The sequence below is a fragment of the Haliotis cracherodii genome, unplaced genomic scaffold (genome assembly GCF_022045235.1).
Source record: "Haliotis cracherodii isolate W230 unplaced genomic scaffold, xgHalCrac1.p SCAF_4, whole genome shotgun sequence".
NCBI lineage: Eukaryota > Metazoa > Mollusca > Gastropoda > Lepetellida > Haliotidae > Haliotis > Haliotis cracherodii.
The window spans coordinates 67021215-67041861 of record NW_027266297.1 but is presented as its reverse complement, the minus strand read 5'-3'; the positions used below and the strand labels follow the sequence as shown (position 1 = coordinate 67041861).

General features: G+C 38.1%; 1 protein-coding gene across 1 annotated transcript; it reads left to right on the top strand.

Annotated features, from left to right (window-relative positions):
- Window positions 1–969: 969 nt before the first annotated feature.
- LOC139480419 (sodium-coupled monocarboxylate transporter 2-like) lies at window positions 970–14816 on the top strand. Its single transcript, XM_071263487.1, has 16 exons — window positions 970–1314; window positions 2238–2306; window positions 2648–2699; window positions 4046–4113; window positions 4695–4775; window positions 5712–5782; window positions 6290–6427; window positions 6697–6832; window positions 7180–7268; window positions 9282–9394; window positions 9686–9759; window positions 9891–9977; window positions 12528–12724; window positions 13151–13251; window positions 13373–13452; window positions 14730–14816. Exons 1-16 carry the CDS (start codon window positions 979–981, stop codon window positions 14814–14816), a joined length of 1779 nt encoding a protein of 592 aa, XP_071119588.1. The 5' UTR covers window positions 970–978.
- Window positions 14817–20647: the final 5831 nt, after the last annotated feature.

Genomic DNA, 20647 nt, shown 5'->3' with positions numbered 1-20647 from the left:
TATAGCTGGAATATTGCTAAGTGCGGCGTTAAACAAACAAACAAACAAACAAACAAATAAATTCTTTAACTGTACACATCACAAGCCTGGAATCGAATCTTGTCAGAAATTCCGATCTGAGAGCTCACAGCGAAGCAAAAATGTCATATTGGAATTTGATAAAGATATTGGACCAGCACTGAAACCTTTCTTCAGTCAACATTTTGATTCTGAATCATTAATGCAAGCTAAAGCAGAACAATTATCCGCAGAGTTGAAACAAACATTCCCTCTGACTGTCAGTTTTTACCTGCTTCTTTGAATGCTCTAGTCAGTATGATATTGGATGGACCAGGTATAAAAAATAATCCTCAACAAGAGATACAGTATCGAGCGTCCAAAACTATCTCAGAACATCTTATCATCAAAGCATTAAATCTAGGGGCACCAGCATATCAACACAAGACACCACAGATACCGAGAAACGCCAGTCCCCACGCACGCACGCGGGTTTTATTGTACTACCGGTATTGTGGTATAACGCGGGCTTGGATCGAACAACCGACCTTCCGATTTTCGGGGAGACTCTTATCCACTAGACCACAAAGATGGTCATATACCCGTGGGGTCCCTGTAACGCAATTATGGAACTGTATACACCTGCAATGTACTGGTATAGAGGGGTTCTTGGACCACACAGCTGGGAAACCGTAAACCATGTTTTTGTTCAGTATCTTAAGTTCTCTGATCAATACAATATCCGTTTTTAAAATTCACCACACGTACCACCCCCCCCCCCCCCCCCCACACACCCCCAATGGAAAGAAACGGAAATATATGTTTTGAGTTTCTGTTTGCAAAAATACGATAAGTTTCCTTTTAAATCTTGTATAAATATTTTGAAGACACATTTGTCTCCATACTATAACTAAATCAAAGATTGGCAAGAGAAAGTAAAACATGCAACATTGACATAACTCTTATTTGTTCAAAGCACGAATGGATTCACACAAGTTTGGAAAATGGGATTACACAGTGTTTGGTGTCATGGTGGCCGTCTCAGTGTCTATTGGCATATATCACGCCATCGTCGGCAGGCATGGTAAACTGGAGGAGTACCTTTTGGCTGGACGCTCAATGACCTTCTTCCCAGTCGCGTTGTCGTTGATTGCGACGTTCACGTCGACCATTACCATGCTTGGCGTATCAGCAGAGGCGTACAGTCACGGCATCATGTGGATTTTCAGTGAGATAGCGTTCTCCGTGGGACAGCTCCTGGAAATGTTCCTCCTGTTGACCCTTTTAAAGAGACTCAATATCTCAAGCCCATTTGAGGTAAGAATACATAATTGATCAGTACTGACACACTGCTTGATCTTACTGTATTACCTTGTTTTTGGTGTGCAAAACCTGAGGCTTCAGGCTCCACGGTTTCATTAAGTTGCACTGTTTTTTATCTATTATTTTTGGATTTTTTATATAAGGTGAGTTTAAAGTATAAACTACAATGACACTAAAGAATGCCTAAGTCTGACTGATCAAAATAAGAATACTAATATAGGTTTCTACTCCCATAACATACCATAGAATTTAACAAGGCATTTCAAACACAAACATAAACCGTGCGCATCGATAGATCGATATAATACATAGCCTACATATCGATGCATGTATTTATTTCTGCTGACAACCTGTTAGAACAGGATACGTTTGTTATCGGACAATTATCGGTTTTTGTGGCGACGATTTTTATGTGCTGGAACTTAACCTTAACTGGTTTCATGCCTTGATGATAACACTTAAAGTATCTCTATGATTTGCACAGACATTGTATCATGTTAGAAACATGTTAAGTATTTTGTAAATTAAAAAAGCCCATAATAAATACTACAGTATTCAAATTGCACGTAAGGTAATAAATAGAGTAAATGCAACTATGGTAGCTTACAATCCTCCCAAAAATCACAAATAGTGTGGTATCCAATACCATGGATACCACTAATGATTGATACCCATTCTTTATTTTATTACAGGTAAAAACATCGAATATTCATTTACATTTACCACAGCTGTGCATACTTGGTGTAGAAATAATTTTCACTTGAAAATACCAAACATAGTAAATTGTATGTCGGTAGTAAAATATGCCACCAACTGTATTTGAAAATATTGGTGATATTGTTAACAATGTTATGTATTTTAATTTGTTGTTTAGACTAAATGTATGAACTGATTTTCATTAAAAATCTCTCTTCCAGTATCTCGAGGGTCGCTTCAAATCCAAAGCTCTCCGCCTGATCGCGACGGTAGCGTCTTGTGTACAGAATGTAAGACCCATATGGGCGCGTCACTAATCAGTTTTACCTCTGTGTAAAATCTTTTATTAATCATCGAGGGATCAAAGCCCCGTTTTCCCCTGATTATGACCAACTATGCCATTTGGGGGTATCCTTAACACCACAGAGAGTAATTTAAGAGTTTCACTTCTTCAAAATGAAGTTCTGGTAAGTGCTCAATTCGACTAATAAGTGAAAATGGAAGCGACCATGGATATATCAGCAAACACATCTTGTATATACGTTATAGAAGTTTGTATATATTTACAACTTTAGTCAATACCTTTCCCGTTTGGGTTATCGTTTGCTTTATTGTTCATTGCTATTTTCAGATTTTCTACCTGTGCATCGTTCTTTTAGGACAAGGCCTCGCGCTGCGTGCTGGTAGGAAATCAATGAATGTATTCCCACATGATACTATTATGTGTTCTTTTCGCCAGTGCTAGCATTGTGACATGTACCCACAACACCTGTGTCACAATTCTACCACATACCTACCATTCCAGCATGACAGCTGTTTCTGACCTGTACCACATATTACCTTACCAGATGACAGTTGTTCCACACATTCGTATTTGCACTGAAAACACTCTGGTTTGACATAATACATGAACAACAGCTTCACTGCAACTATATTCCACTCAAAACTCACGATCACAACTTCACACGTCATGTCTTAATCCAGGAGGGGCGGTCGGGTAGCCTAGTGGTTAAAGCGTTCGCTCGTCACGCCGAAGACCCGGGTTCGATTCCCGACATGGGTACAATGTGTGAAGCCCATTTCAGGTGTCCCCCGCCGTGATATTGCTGAAATATTGCTACAAGCGGCGTAAAACCATACTCACTCACTCACTCACTCACTCACTTAATCCAGGAAAGTTATCGCTCTGTTCTTTTCATCATCTTCAATTGTACTGCACTATAATATTTCAAAGCATGTTCTACACACACAGCACTATCACATGTATCCTATCAGCACAGTGATTTCACCATACATATGCCACCTTTAGAATCCACCTTACGCATGTATAAAACCTACACACGTTTACACATCCAGCGTGTTCAACACATAGGAATGTACTATTCTTTTACTAATATATCCGGTTGTGTACATAGCAATGTCACACCAGAAGTACACGTCGTCAAACTGAACTGTGTACTATTATGTTACCAAAACTGTTTGACAGTTGTATTAACCCTTTTGGCATTTGCCATTCAGTAGCATGTTATCTAGACCTGCTTTGTACATGCTGAGGTGCACTATCACTTGATCTACTGACACCTGGCAATCTATACAACACTTCTACTGCACATGAGTCCTGTACATGTCTCCCTAATATCTACCACACTAACACCACACCGCTCTGTACTTGTACCGCATCTTTTTGTCTAGGAATTTGATGTGTGTTTTTTTTGTACAACACCTTATAAAGCAAAGGTCAAAATTTGAAAACACAATTTGATTCAGCAGTAAAATGTCATGTCTATGTGAGGTGTCTTTGCCCTGAAATGGGCCTCATCCGGACTCAAATGTTACATCATAAAGTAATTTGTGCATGGACCCCTGAAATGAGAACCATTAGAATTTAGGTCCATAGCAACCTGTGTTTCTTGAAAGAGGCGATTCAATGGGTCGGGTGGCGTTGAACAAAAGAAAACGCATATAAAACAAGACATTCATGTACCTACAGTTTTACGCAGGACATAATTATAATGTTTATACTCCTCAGTGACAGGCATCTCTACGATGGAGTCAATATTAGTGACGTCAGCGGCAGCTGTTCTCTACACTGCTATAGTGAGTTATCCCTTTATTATGTCATGACACGATAGTGAGCAGAGTAAAATGTGTTTGCATGGAGAATACATCTCATTAAAATCAGATCTTTTACCCTGATGTGAAGATATGGCGACACCTCATAGCATGTTGAGTAAGGAGAACCATAAGCAAACGTTGACCTCCTAATCTAAATGAAAGGTGCGTGGGTTATTGAGATGCTCAGCTGTCATATTCGGCTTCATTTCTTTGCTACCATGATTCGGAAGTTTTGATTTGTACACAAGAAAACCCACACATGAGACAACGATTCCTTTGATGCTACACCGTTATGAGTGTAGATGCTATGTCACTAAGAAACGACATAATTAAGTGGATGCATTTAATTACATTCGGAATGCTAAACGGAATGCTGATCTGAATGCTTCGAACACGCAGTCAGAGAATTAAGAAGCCCCCACGCTGATTGGTTTTTATTTACATTCACCAATAGTGTAAAGATAGTTAGAAGTTGTTGATGAGTAGTTATGTAGCAATATTTACACCCTAAATTATATTGTGACTGACTGACTGCTGTACAATATTCTTTGTTGTGTTATCAGGGTGGTTTGAAAGCTGTGATATGGACAGATGTCATCCAGTATGTACTTATGATTATTGGAGTGCTAACAGTCACAATAAAGGTGAGATTTGCAGCAACATGTATTTGTTTCGTCAAATCAGGGCATCATTTTGTCATCTCTTGTTAGATAGTAAAAAGAATGCTGTTCTGAAACAAACTGCAAATATTTATCATTCGAAGACCTAGGGGTAAATTTCAGAATAGACATAATTAAGTAAAACTGTGTAAGTTTCACATAACCATTGATCGCTGAAATGATCATTCTCTCTCGTGTCGTCGTTTGAAGCTAAAAAAGTGGCATTCAGCAATACTTCAGGGTGTTTTCGTTGCCAATCGGCTCATTTTCACAGTACATCATCAGGTTAAGGTTGATCACCAACTTCAGATTGGGACAGTCCCCTTGATTAATGCAACTTATAAACAGGACTGTTGCCATGAACAACTAGTTCAGCAGACATGGACCGCATAGCCTGATTCAAGTTTAGCCAGATCGACGTTTAGGGTGGAGAGATAGTTATTTGTAATATTTATCATTGCTGGGGAGACATTTCAAACCAACTGCTACATCAGTATATAAAAAAATAACTCAAGTCCTGTTATTATATAAAGTTTGTTTGAGAAATTCGTTCAGCATTGTTTTCACAATTTCTAGAGATGTCATGTTGATTTCCAATAAATGAGATAGTCTAAGCAATGAAAATATGCAACAGGTTATTATATATTTAAATGGAGTTTTTTTTCATCAATTTAAGAATTAACTTAAATAATCTTAACTTGAGTAATCCTTGTTACATTTATCACTACCTGTGATCCCTATTCGTAACATTTTGTTATCGCATGTACCCATATGTATTGACCCATTCCAAAATACCGTTTTAACACCCTTCTTGTCGTCATTGTAGAATGGAGATACACCTACTGTGTTTGAAATTTATCACTGATATGACACTGTCGATTAGATGTGACAAATCCTTGTTTTATCGATATTTGAAAACAGGGAACAATCGACGCTGGAGGCATACAGAAGGTCTGTGACGCTGCTGCAGACGGTGGCAGATTAACCTTCACGTGAGTACAAAGGTGAATAGAGTCAAGAGGTTTGCATCCCCGTAGCGGCTTGTGCTCTTCTGACCTTTGTGTGAGTACAGGATAGGAGTGTTCCAACAGGAAATTAGAAGCAGGGAGCTTGACCTCCTTCACGGTACTACAAGAGAGGAGGTATGCAAGATGTTCGTAACAGGGTACCCGTCTGTGCAGTGTGCTCCACAATAGAAACTAGTCACTGAATCAATGTTATGTAATTATGTGTCTTACTGGAAGGACAAACTAGGCAGCTGTAGAAATATACAAGTTGACATTTTCTGAAATCGGGATTGTTTTGAAGATAACATTGAACATCATAATATGAACATGCATTGTTCACCGTCCTCATGAGCACAAGGTGGATCTGTTCACCCAACCCTTGTCTCTCACTAGAAATTTAGTAGTCCCCACAGGTTTGCTTTTGCTTCAGATTCTAACCTGATCTTATATTCTTCACCTTGAGACACCTTACCTTTGCCTTGTTGCTTTCAGATATGACTTTGACCCGACTATTCGCCATACCTTATGGAACGTAGGCGTGGCTAGAGTATTTGCTGGACTTGGGTGGCTCATGAAACCTGCATTTCTGCAACGTATTGCGTCAACAAAGTCACCCAAGCATGCCAGAAGGTACTAACAAATCTTTGTCACCGTCACAAAATTGACCAAGGTGTATCTATCTGTTACCTGTATGTATGTAGTACGTACGAGCATACCTGCTTGCCTACCTACCTACCTACTTATAGACATACATACAATAGTATTCTGTTCGTGTCTCATCGGTGATTGATGTCGATTTCAGGATGTGTATCCTTTTACTGACAGGGTGTCAAGCACAATACATAATGTTATAATACTAGTGTGCATAAGAAACTAACAAAAGAATATGTTTCCTGAAGGGCGATGCTGCTTTGGCTAATGTGCTCTGTGGCGTTTGGATCGCTGACAGTCTTCAGTGGACTTGTGGCATATAGTTACTATGACTACAAAAGATGTGATCCCGTTGCATCAAATCAAATCGACAGCTCTGATCAGGTACACTCCACTCCATGGTGTAAATTCTTGCGACTCGGATGTTGTCATAGTTCAGTTACAATGACAACTGAAGGTAGACTCATAACAACATGTACTAGCAATCTTGTTCCAACTATATTCACGATGAAAGGTGGAAAAGCTTATATAACCTAAAATAGTTTCTTGACATTATATCGCTGTGTTGCATATTCCAATTTGTGAGCTATATTTCTACGTTGATTCTTGTATCATAAGTTTGTATTTCTACTGATGATTTGATAACTATGACCTTACTTTCTCGCTTAAGGTAAATCTCCATCCACTCCTGCAACACCTGTGTTCACTCACACTCTGTATCTCTTCCCCAGGTGTTGCCCTTCATGATAATCGACATTTTCCGGAACCTGCCGGGAATACCGGGACTGTTTCTTGCAGCAGTCTTCGGTGCATCTCTCAGGTCAGTTTGGCCATATGACATGTAACATCACATGATTGCACTAATTTCGTGATTTACAGTATGTAACTTTGTAAAATAGTTTGCTTTTCCCCATGTGAAGTGAAAAAAGTATGATTTTGCCCTGCACTATAACAGTTATACTTTGACATTTTAAAAGTTCGATATTTCCGGATTTTGAAATGAAATCTGGTGCCCTAAATTGAAAACAGGGCTTAGTGACAGGCTGTTCTAACTAATTGTCTACATGCTTTCGTTAAGAGTCAAACTTTTAAAGAAACGAAAACACAAAAATGCGTAGTTCAGGGACATTGAAGAATGTTTTTTTCTAATTGGTTAAAAAGAGGTTTCATTTTTGCTAAAGAAACCTTTATATATATATAGACGGCCGAGTGTCTAATAGAGGGAGGGCGGTATGTTTGAAATCAGATGTTTTTGGCGACGAGATTGACATCCTAGGCTGTAACCCCAGATAATTTCCTCACTAAAACAAATGAAAATGAAAGTAAACTATAACATTAAAATAGTGTTTAAAAATAAACTTCATTCATGACAACATGTTGGCAACAAACCTCCATATTCATTACCATCTCCGTCAACCACCAACGTTAGGATTTGGCAGAAGGGGATCTGAAAGCCGATTGAAATCACTGCTCCCTTCCACAGGCAATGGCATCTCATAAATAAACGTCCTGACATAACCACAGACATGGTACAGGCACATAATCACAACAGGTTATCAAACTTGATGAAATTAATTTCAGAACAGACCCATGAAGATGCGGGATAGAATAGGTCTTCAGCAACCCATGCTGGCCGTAAAGGGCTGACGGGATCTGGTGGTCAGGCTCACTGCCTTGGTTGATGCATGTCATCGGTCCCAATTGCGTGGATCGATGCTCATGATGTCAACCACTAGATTGTCTGGTCCAGACTCGATTATTTACAGACCGCCGTCATACAGCTGGAATATTGCTGAGTGTTGTGTTCAAACTTCTTCCTGAAAAACTCTGTGTTTTTAACACTTATTTTGGATTATGTGTACTTTAATGTTGAACTTTAGTAATATTGGTTACATTATAACTTACCTTTGTACACTGTGCAGTTACACGTTTTCAAAGCACTGTTAAGTAGGATTTAAATTTGGTTCACTTTAATCACGTGACACTAAACATTCAACAAGAGCATTGTGGGGACCGAGCTAACCCTTGTAAACATAGCCGAGGTTTTGTGTCGCTGGTTATTGTCAGTTGGGTCTGCTTCCATTGTAAAAGTTGAAACTAATGATTCCACCAAACTACAATCCATGAACTGGACTGCTTACCGAGTTAACTTGAAGTTTGCGGCACCGTTCAACACATTCGTGAATCGACCGTTTTGGGTAAGGCGGCTTGTCCCGAAATAGCTGTCGGGTTGTTTGACTGCAGAGTGTTCCTAAATATCCAATGCTCAACAATAAGTGTTACAATGTTATGGCTCAAAGATTGCTGATTCCTGCGGCCAGTGACAGTCATAATTCATAAGGCACAAAAGCCCGCCTCGGACAACTTTGAGATGTTTGTGGCCGTAGTGACTCGGACACAATGGTTTGGGAGTAGTAGGTTGACATAGTCTTTATAAGACTGTTTACTAACATGGCCTCTTGAGAATATCAACAATTCGATTATGGATTCGAAAAGGACGTGTAAAGGAAACCATCTGCTTGTTTGATTTTGTTTATTTAACAGATACAGTTTTAAAACAACCATTAAAATTTAATACAAGGAATCTGTTTTGTCATTTCCCCTTTTTGTCTACCCCAACTCTGTACCCAACTTCACCTACTGAGCAGCGTCGTGGCGGAACCCATTGTGATGTACTGGACTCAAAAAGCGTATTTTATCGTAGTATGATGTACTATAGCCGCCTGTTCTTTCAGCGAATAATCTCAAATGTTTCATAAAATATGAAGCGCGATACTATTCGACTTCACTGTAAATCTGAACTGAACAACCGTCAATGTTTAACATGTTTCAGCTCGATATCGTCAGGACTGTCAGCTCTAGCAAATATAACATGGGAGGATTTTGTAAAGCCCAATTTTCCTCCTATGTCGGAGTTCAGACAAATTGCTGTCGCCAAAGTAGCAGGTATAACAAGTCAATATAGATAATATTTTTCTGAATTGGGTTTATTAATTTTTGAAATAAATAGATATCAAAAGTAACCTGATTATTCGAATATCTTTGAAAAAGAGTACAGCGAAGAAACAAGCAAGTAGAGGGCAATGCATAGGGAGATATAAAAAACGTTTCTTTATTTCTAACTGGTTAAGTATAATTAGAACAATAGATGAAATGCACACAGCCTTGGGCATACATTAAACATTAATACAATAATTCGACCGTGTATTGATAATTATTTCTTGACTTTCTCTTCAGTGGTGGCGTGGGGAGTTCTGGTTTGTTGTCTGGCGATTTTTGTGTCCTCCATTAGATCCATCACCATACTACAGGTGAAAGAAACTTAAGCTGTGCTACAGTCTCAGTTATTAAACATTTATATAACACTATATATTATGTTATACTAATTTACTAATGTTATTATTCAGCTATTGACGAACCCTAAGGAATGATTCTGTTTCAGATCTATTTCAGTGCTTCTTCCATCATATCTGGGCCAACAAGTAGCCTGTTTTACCTCGGTGCCCTCTTCCCATTCGTAAATACAAGAGTACGTATACATTGGTAATATGTTATTATAGATCAGTTTATCTGATCATGACTGATCATGACTGGCGATGTGGCCAAATATCTCGCACCTTATAATTTTTTTTTCATTTCCATCTTAATTGTAATGTTAAGTAAGAATATATGCTGTCACTTTGGCTGATTTATCAATGTTTCAATATTACAATACTACATTTTTGTACGAGGCCAATATTATTGAATTGTTAATCATCCAGCGGAACATATTATGAAAACCTGTACAATACTTCACCCTAGAATGTTAATTCATGTCACTTAATCTGGTACATGGAGTGAGTGATTTGGGTTTAACGCCGCTTTGAAAGTAAATCATTGGAATATTACACCATCAATGTTCATGTCTGATGTGCCGCTTCTACATCAGGTGAACAGTTGACTTTCCTTTGCATGTATTTGTGACGGGTGATACCGTAGGGGCAGGATACGCTCACGTTTCACGAACACCTGGTTGCATCACTAATTGATATAGATTCATAAACACAAGCTCATAATTCAGTTGGAATAGTAAAAATTGACTCTACTTTCTAGATTTCTTACATGCTTACCCTTTTCACAGATTACCGATTTAAACAAAAAAAAGGCAGCAAAGAGGGTTTGGGTGATCCTGGCACAGTCATGCTGGTTAGGTTCATCTTAAGGTCAGGGCCCTTGTCCCTGCCCTTGCCCCCTCCATACGCAGCCCAGACAGCGATTGGGACTTCCCAGGAAGCGCTGCCTAGTCAAACCCACCCTTAACTTTTCGGAGAACGTGAAGACTCTCCAACACTGCAGTCTTCTGCATTGCACAGGTTGTAAGAAGGGCTGTATTTCTTGTAGCAGACCCGGGTACTCTCCCAATGTCAGTCAACAGATTGGGAGGTACCAAACCTATGGCACCGAGAACAGTGGGGAGTCGGACAACTTAGTACTTGGGATGTAAGCGTGACATTTCGAAAGCGAGGTCCGCATATTTGCCATGTTTTTCCTCAATCTTGTCAATTAGTGTCAAAAGGGACAGAAACCACATGCATTGCGAAGACGGGAGGGAGTTAAAGGATCAATCCATTCCATCATGTCACTTAAGATACTGTGTTTAAGCCAAAGTGGGCATCAACAGACAATGCGTTGGACAGTCTCATTAAATTCATTGCATAATCTACATTTCATATTTATATTTTGATGCAAAATCACACATTGACGGTTTCGAATTGGACATGACTGGTCCTGAGCAGCAAACAGAACGCCTTCTGCTTCACTTTTCATGCCAGCCGACTTCATCCAAGCGAGGGACTCTGCAGGGTTGCTGAAATTCTCAACACACTGCACATAAACTTGATGCAATGGTGGTTCAGATAGCCTCTCCTTAAAAACGTCTGGACCAATTTGATATGACACTTCGCTTGGTTGTTACTCATTTCTGTACCGTCCAGTAGTACAGAACCATCAACAAAATCAACACTGGCATTGAGATTATGTGCCACACCCTTTGCACGTTTAAAAAACTGTTGAATGCCTTGGTTTCATCACGTGTCTTGATATGCTTCACAAGAGGATCATCAGACAATAAATATGTGCAAAAGTGCACAAAACAATTCTTTCACGAAGAGCCTCCACGTTAATCAAACCACGCCCTCACACTATCATTGGTAAATATAAGCGATTGAGGGAAGAGCGAGGGTGGTGGGATCTATTGATTGACATGATTCTTCGTGTGAGGGTGTCAATACCCTGAATTTCTTGTTTCGTCCAATCAACAACACCAAAAGAATGTGAAAGGACGGGTACAGCATAAGTATTTATGGCTTTGACTTTATTGTGGGCATTCAGCCCTGAACTACAGATTTTCTAAAGCCTACATTTGTACTCTGTCCGAAACTTATCTTTGATATTGGCATTCTAGAGTTTGTCCCTAACCTGCATCCCTAGGTACGTATAGGCCTGACCTTCCACGAGATGGTCAATAAATCCTTACCCAAGTAAACTGACTGATCCTCCCTATTCTACCGTGCCACGTTTCAGATGAAGAATGTTACATTATTATTATCATCATCATCATCATCATCATCATCATCATCATCATCATTATCATCATTATGATTATCATTATTATGATTATTATTTTATGAATTCTGTCGCTTTTATTTCTAGTTCATGAACTTCGTGAATTAAATCATGTAAAGTTGGTTTAAAAGGAAGGTCCAATGTTATGTTATTGTAAGAGCAATTGCAATTATAAGTGACTTGTATGAATTTTGGACATTATTCTAATTAGGATAATCATCCATTGTTTGAGCTATCCAGATAATAAAACCTTGGCGAACAAATGAGTGAGCATGCTCGAAATTACACTTCTACAACATGTTATCCTCAACATCCTCTCTACATCCTCCTACATTACTATAACATACTTTTTAACAATACAATACACTGTGTGCGCTGGTTTTCAGATAAAACAGAATGGAGATGTGGATATATGTTCGTTTGTTTTATAAAAACTTAATTATATAACTTACATATTTTAACCCTATCTTTCCAGAGTGCCATTGCTGCACTTTTGGTTGGACTCAGCTTTCTGACGTGGCTGGTGGTCGGTGCCAGTGTTTCTCCGGGGGTGAGGCAGACGCCCCCTCTCCCCCACGCCCCTACAGATCACTGTCCGAGTTTTAACATCTCTCAAGCATACACCATGACGACACTGAATTCAACTAATGACAATCAAAAGATATTCACTGGGTAAATTCTGCTTTTTTATTGTTATTACATATGATAAGTAATTGTCACAGACAATTGTATTTTACGTTGTTCCAACAAAAAAGGTCTGATCTGATCAGTTAGGTTTTTCCATGCAAAGTGTGTGAGTGGTGGGTGTTACCGCTAGGGCAGGCGAACACCTGGTGTCATCACAGATTTCCCGTGATCCATTTATATAATTTTCACCGTTATTTTCGCCCAATGGAATCTTTTTCGTCGGATAACCGACACTGGTTTCTCTCTGGCGTTGGTGTTATATATTCAAAAATGATCCAATGAGTAATAAATGGTATTAGCTCCTCGCGACTCTGGCTTATATATTATCTGTGCCTCGTGATTTGGAGTTGCATCTTAAGTTGTGTTTAGTTGTCGGCCTTGTTATTCTAATAAGATATTTTTTCGTGATAGGTCAGGTCTGGACTACTTCTACAGCCTCTCCTACACTCTTTACCAGTGTTTTGGGTTCCTCATCGTGCAGGTTGTGGGGGTTGCTCTCAGTCTGGCAACAGGTATGTGACCATATGTTCCCAGGCTATACGCACATATGATCTTTAATCAACTAAATAGTATTACCTCTATTACTGACATTGCTGTGGGAGACACCTCTTACTGCTGAGCTTAATCTTGCAGGTTGTAACGAGGCCGGTGTTAACCCCCTCTACGTGAGAAAGTATTCCTGGAGAAGTGAACCTGAGGAAGAACATATGATGGTAGGTAAAACGAGATCACAACCGTTCTTTATATGCCCAACGAATGACTCGCTGTGGTAGTTCCATGAAACGTTTCCCTTTCTTTGCCAATTTACGATATCATAATAGTCTTCATTATATTATAATAAAATATAAGATACGTCTAGAATATTGAACAAAGGGTCTGATGGTAATGAACATATAATGAGCCTTTTTCACGTATAATAACCTGTTAAGGTTTATGGTTGGTCTAGGCTGATTATAATACATACAATGTGCTGTCGGGGAACTAGCTCGGAACCGGACACCTAAAAAAACATCTATAAGGGGCCAGTCTTTATTCGGTGTATCTCATCAGTCATTTACATATCATAATAAAACATAAGAAACATTACAACCAACCTAAGACAATTAATTTATTTATTATTTCTGGTCTAACATAACTATAATAATTTATTCACTGGTGTACTTAATCAATAATGCCTAATTTAAAATGGTGATTATATTCAAAGCAACTAACGACATAAATCACAATAGGAAACAGGAAAATGGGAATATAATACAAGAACATACAATATATGACGAGAACAAAATAACCAAAAGAAGCATCTTTTAGTGGCCAGTCTTTATTCGATGTATCAGTGAAATACCCCGAATAAAGGCCGTTGTTTATACCACCGATGCTCTTTGAGGTCATGATATGGTCGCACGTTCAATTATCACTTATTTAAACAATACGAATTTCAACACCAACTGAGATAAAACCTAATTCGTGGAAAGCTATACCAGTGCATTGTCGATGACATAATTGACGGTCATGCCCATCCAATGCCACATGTGTAATAATTGCTTGATGTTTCCAATGTCCACGATGAATAAAAAACGATCGTATCTTCTGAAGAGAAGCTTTATTGAATGTTTTATTTTAATATATTTAACAAAACAATACTGAAATATGCGTAGAACACCATGTGAATCAAAACGTCAACGGGCTGTAATCGAAGAGGGGCAAGGGTGGCCCAGTCGTCTAAGGCCCCGCGATTCGCTGTGCAGAGTTGCGTCCCTTGGGCACGCCAGAAACCTATGATTGTGGGTTCGAATCCCGCTTCGCCCCGATTATGTTTCTAGGTTTGTCAGCACCATACCCGTGCATCACGTCGGGCTTTCCTCCCAGACTCCCAGATTAGGCTGACACGCCATGATAAAACTGGAATACTGTTAAAAGCGGCGTTAAACCCAACTCACTCACTGTAATCTAAGAGCTACTGTAACTTTGTTATGCATCGTCCTTTTTGCAGAGGTTTGTCCGCCAACCAGACAGCAATACAGAAGAACCCAGCGGCCTACTAGATGGGCAACAGGCAGAATCATCCGCCAGGTCTTGAACTCTCTACCATACACATATACACCAAAACAGGAGGGTTTGATCAACGGCTGACATCTTTTCCACACTTATTCAGAACTCAATAAAACCATAGATTATAGATTAAGCTATTATGCGTTTGGTCTCAATATTCATGCTGATCATTCAGTTAAAACCTATTTCTTATTTGTAAAAGTTAAACTATTTCGTACGTGCAGTTTATATTATGGATTTGATGCTTAACACAATGGTTATGCACCTCACTTCATGACAAATGCCTATTACAACATATATGTCTGTTTGTATTTTAAATTTGGGTTAAAGGTGTAGTCAGCAGATCCACAGTAGTGTAATTGACTTGATAGACCATTGTATACCAATTGAGAATATTTACGACAGGTGATATAAAATGCAAGGGGTATATATTTATGTGTAGTATATACATACGAGCATGAGGTGAAGTGCACATATATGGCGTTAGTGAGTGAGTATGGTTTTACGCCGCTTTTAGCAATATTCCAGCATTATCACGGTGTCTCCTGTTTCCTGGTATGGGTTTATCAATGAATTTGTTATAACAAAACATTGATCAGACGAACGACCAAACATTATGCTGTTGAATAACATAACATTTACATCACTTTACATGAAGCACAGTTTTTCCGTTAGTATATATCATACGCACAAGATAAATTATGTTGTGTGTACTTGAATGACTTTATACGAACAAGATATCATATCCGCACTCAATACCGTTTAGTGAAATCAAGAAAATAAATTGAGCGCTAATTTTAATATCATGTCCGCACTAACAAATATGTGTATCCTTTTAGTAGGATTTTTGTGCGCATGTGTAGTAGTTTGTCGACAGAACATGTACATGTACACTATATATTAAGTCATTGTTGGGTTGCCTTTGTTGATACAGGGGTATTTTACATGGAATATGTAGCAGTACACGAGAGGAAGCAACCAACATTACGTGGACACCCCTCACGAAAGTTCAGCAAGACCTGCAATGTTTAGTTCTCCACCGCATGTCACTATTAGGACATTGCAAAATATATGGAGTCACAGTGGGATATAGAATTGTGTGATATAGAATCTTTGTTGTCCCTTAAATAGATCACAGGAATTATTTATCGCAACGTTTAAAGGTATTCATAAGAATACGTAAACAATATCGTCTTGCAATACCCGCATACTTGACATAGCTCGTAAAGCGTATATGCTACATCCAATCTGTGCATCTGCCCAATGCGTGCAGTGGACAATACAGCCCGAATGCACGCAACGTGGAAACATTTATCTGCAATGGGCAATAGTTGTGAATAAAAAATAATTCTCTAAATATGTCACAATATGGGCAACCAGCTTGCTCATTTTACGCAATAGGCAGGTATCTGTTTTGCCCAAAGCACACAATTGAAATTGGTATTGTTTTACATGTTTTGTTTTTAATAAAATAAACTCTATTATTAAGTGACTAAACTGTGATAAATAACACCCAAACAAATATGTGAACTTTATTTTCTGAATAAAAACACATATCAAGCAGTGTAATCTGCATGTAAAGAGTCTCTGAATCACATCACCGCTCAGTTCAGTCACAGTTTGCACAGGATATGATGATATCAAGCTTCCGGAGATATTGTCATACTTGTCTAACGGTTTCTTGTACGTCTTCGCCTCACCACCATGGAGAGTTTCTGTGTGTGCGTGTCTGGTTAACTCCCGGAGTAGATATAATTAACGTAATGTTTTTCATATCAAAGATAAACTATTTGTGCTGCAATTGCATAACATTTTGAAAATAATATACAATCAGAATGTTTGTACATATGTTGGCAGCATTTCTAGAAAGAAGCAAAAATGAAAATGACTTGCTTTTGCATGTGTTTAGGCAGAATACGCGCAGCTTTTCGCGAACTCCTCACTATTTGATAGTGATTGATAAACACATACTCCATGACATAGTCGGAATCGTACAATCGACTATGCCTTTTTGCTTCAAATGAATATGGAAAGGGTTAAGTCGCTTTTATTTACTTTCTTTTATCAACAAGCAAGCAATGTATTCATTCATCGTCAAACGGTGAGGGCGTGTTGGCAAATATAGAATGAAAGAAAACAAATCTGTTTTCATTTTGATACCTAATACAATACCTCACCAAGAGTTTATATTTGAGGAGGAGAAGTAAAGGGATATATAAGTATTCATGTTTATACAATTGAGAGGTGTCTTATATACCCATGCGAACACACATACAAACACACTTACACACACACTTGAACATCTGTTCCGGAAATGTCAAATTGTTCTTAGAGTTTTGAAAATTATTATATTGTCATGGCGACTGATTTACGACAACCATTGTCTGAAGAACATTTGATTTAAAAGGCTGATTACCCTGTAGCCAGGCATGTGCACATCTCCATAACTTAATTGTCATTATGTATTAAGCGCCAATCCCCGTTGTTGATCCTCACCACCATTTCATTGTATATTGACTGTCAGCCCACCTGGGCTACTATGTCACTTCCCGTTAATTCTGACAATCTATTACTGTTATTTGTTGTTATATTTTTCAATGAAACCAACGAAAATGGTCAGAAATTCCGTTGTCGTTGTGTGTGATTTTGCGTCGATCATGGCGTCACACCGGACGGAACTTTGACAATTTCTGTTGAAAACTACAAATCACTGCAATGTATCTGTTATAAATTCCCTAGTTCTTCCTACCATTCTCTTCCCATGCATATTCTGAAAATGTTGAGCCAATATCTTGAAGATAGACGAATGGATAGCTCAAAATGGGAGAAAATGCTACACTGTTTAAAATCTGAATTTTGCTTTGTTTACATTTCAAACAAGTGCAGTTTTTCGAGCACAGCGTTCGTTTTCACACAATTAACTTATTATGCTTGATTTCATCTATGCACTTTGTATTGGTAACAAAGATCATTAGTCATTTGATTCTAAAATGTATGAGGAACTCAAGGATACATGTATCGCAGCTAGTTTGAACTATACGTGATGTTACAGGCGTCTCATAACCGGTGTGCGTGAAACGTGGTTTTGTAAACACTTTGATTTTGATTTTTGAAAACTGTTTGAACCGTACAACAAACTAGGACAAACTTTTAATACATTTTTAAAAATATGTCATCAGGTAGAGGTTGAATTGCTGACGATGTCCTTTTAACACATATAACCTTTGTTTGCTTGTAACGTAACATTTACAAGATGCTGATTCTATGACAAAAAAATAGAAAATAATATTCCGAGGTACGAATATAAATGTAACACGTTCTATCTGTGTGTCACGACAAAACCATTTTTCGTATCTTGACAAAATGCCTACATTCTTGAATAAAAGTATTTTTTTTTTTCTAAAATAACCGACAAATTGCAATTAGGAAATTAGGACAAAGGCTATTTAAAGTGTCAATCTGTTTCTGAAGACCAATAATTGTAGATGAAGTAAGTGCTACATCGTCATCACACAAAAGCTGAAAAAAATAAATGATATCTGGATGAAGCAGAACACCATATCCACATGTAGATTCTATTTCATCAGCAAGTTCATTAATAAACATTGAGAACAATATTGGGCCCAACACGCATCCTTGTCTTAGGACCAGTGGGCATTCTAAAGGGTCTGGCAATGTGTTGTTATATGCTTTGACACAATCGTTAATGAATTTAAGGCAATTAGCATTTTGAAAGAAACGCCTCTACACTGAAGAACAATAAATCCAACACCTTATTAAAATCAACAAAGGCCACATAAATCTTGTCGCGTCTCTTTGACAAGTACATATATATAACAGAGTGCAAAATATAATTATTGTCTGTGGTGCTGTAACCCTTTCGGAATCCTGCTTGCGATTCAGATATTCTACCATATGCCACAGACACAAATGTTAATCGATTGTTTAATATAGATACATAATATAAAATCAAATTTGCCAAAAACACTCAACAGCATAAATCCTCAATAGTTATCAGGCAATTAGTATCAGCAATACCATCATCCGATCCAGCAGATTTGGATGATTGTAGTTTCATAATGCTTTGATATATTTCAGCTTGTGTAGTTGGTACATCTAAAATGATCCACTTGATTGACACATGTACTTGTACATCGCATGAGACTCAATTGTCTCGGAGTGGCCGATGGCATGTGACTAAAATGAGCATTTTACAGGCAGATGCGATCAGTCTCACCTCGATTCGATATTGAATGCACAACAAGATACAAACAAAGAAGATGAAGCAATGACATAGACAACCACGCTTGCTCCCAAAAGCCTATAAATGTGGAGTCACCGATATCGGCATCTTTCCGTCTGTCATTCAATATAATCATATTAAAATATGTACATCGACATACATATATCTAGAAAATTGATATCCAAATGTATTAGTTGATTTGTCACATGAAAAGCGACGTACGTTCAGCCTGTCAGATAGAAAGTCATAAAAGTCGATGCCTAAAAGTGATATGATATCGTCCTCTACCGAATCCACTCAAGTCCCAGTCCGTGCGTTGAAATCACCACCCATCATAACAATGACATATCCAGTAAAGTGGAGGACATTTTGCAATGTGTCTTGGAGTATATGAGCTTATTTTTGTACCACGTGGATCCTCCTTGGTTCACGACGTACAATTCAATAATACATCTTTTTGGATATCAAAAACAGACTTACGTACCACGAAGAAAGCTGCATTTTCCCTAACGTGAGTCTTTTCCTCACACAGAGATCGTTACCACCAGAGATTCGCGGTAATCACTGAAAATATCATTGTCAATGTCACATTATTATTATAAGCAGTAATATCGCTTTGAATTCTCTGTTGTTCATATGATATCATGCAGACAAGCGTGACGTGACTTGCTATGTTGTCTGTATTTGTATGTTAGACATTTGCATGCATAACACTAAATTCACTTAGCTTTCCGGTGAAACATCATTTAAATGTCGTCAGTGATGAAACAATTGCAGTAAAGTTCAACATAAAAGTAAAATCTATTACGTAATAGGTTTTTGCATTTCAAATGAAAATAATAGTTTTCATACGACTATTTTTTCTGCTTTCTCAGAATTCCTCATCTAAAAAACGAAATGTGATATGAAGCGTACGGGTATGTCCACCCGGACAAAGATCATGCTACCATAATAAGGTCATTAATCCTTTTGAACACAGCGATTCCTCAGCTAATGCGTGTGAAAATACAAAATGCTTTTGCGTATATTCACAATCAATCATTCATGGCTACTGGAACATGAAAATCATAAAAAGGTTTCTGTACAGACAACAAGTGTTTGCATTTGAAATGATTAATAAACAGATTGGCCACATATTTCCCAAATCTTCAAACAAGAAAATGACGTATCGGTAAGTACACATTGTGCACCTTTATTTGTTCAAAAAGTTTATAAATATACACTACTGCCTAGAAGTTCCTTCCCCTTACACGCATGGGCAACGCGTTACGCAACCCGTGTGCACCCCGTTGGTCACTCGTGTGGAACCCGTCCGCCACGCGTGTTATACCCGTGTGCAACGCGTTACTAATTCAGTTTTTAATATCTAAACACCGATTTGCTATATTAATAAACATTTCATTGTAAAAATCAAATCAAATGTGTGATATAAATTCATTCTTTGGTATCCATAAATGAATTATTGATATCACATAATGAATAAATAGTAATTATTTGATAATAAATTCAGTTATTGATATCTAAAAACCGATTTGCTAAATATGTGATACAAATTCATTCTTTGGTATCCATAAATGAATTATTGATATCACATAATGAATAAATAGTAATTATTT

Coding starts and splice junctions, on each gene's coding strand:
- LOC139480419 (XM_071263487.1), top strand. CDS start 979: ATGGATTCACACAAGTTTGGAAAATGGGATTACACAGTGTTTGGTGTC. Junction 5,783..6,289: donor GGTGGCAGATTAACCTTCAC/GTGAGTACAAAG, acceptor TGTTGCTTTCAG/ATATGACTTTGACCCGACTA. Junction 12,725..13,150: donor AATCAAAAGATATTCACTGG/GTAAATTCTGCT, acceptor TTTTCGTGATAG/GTCAGGTCTGGACTACTTCT.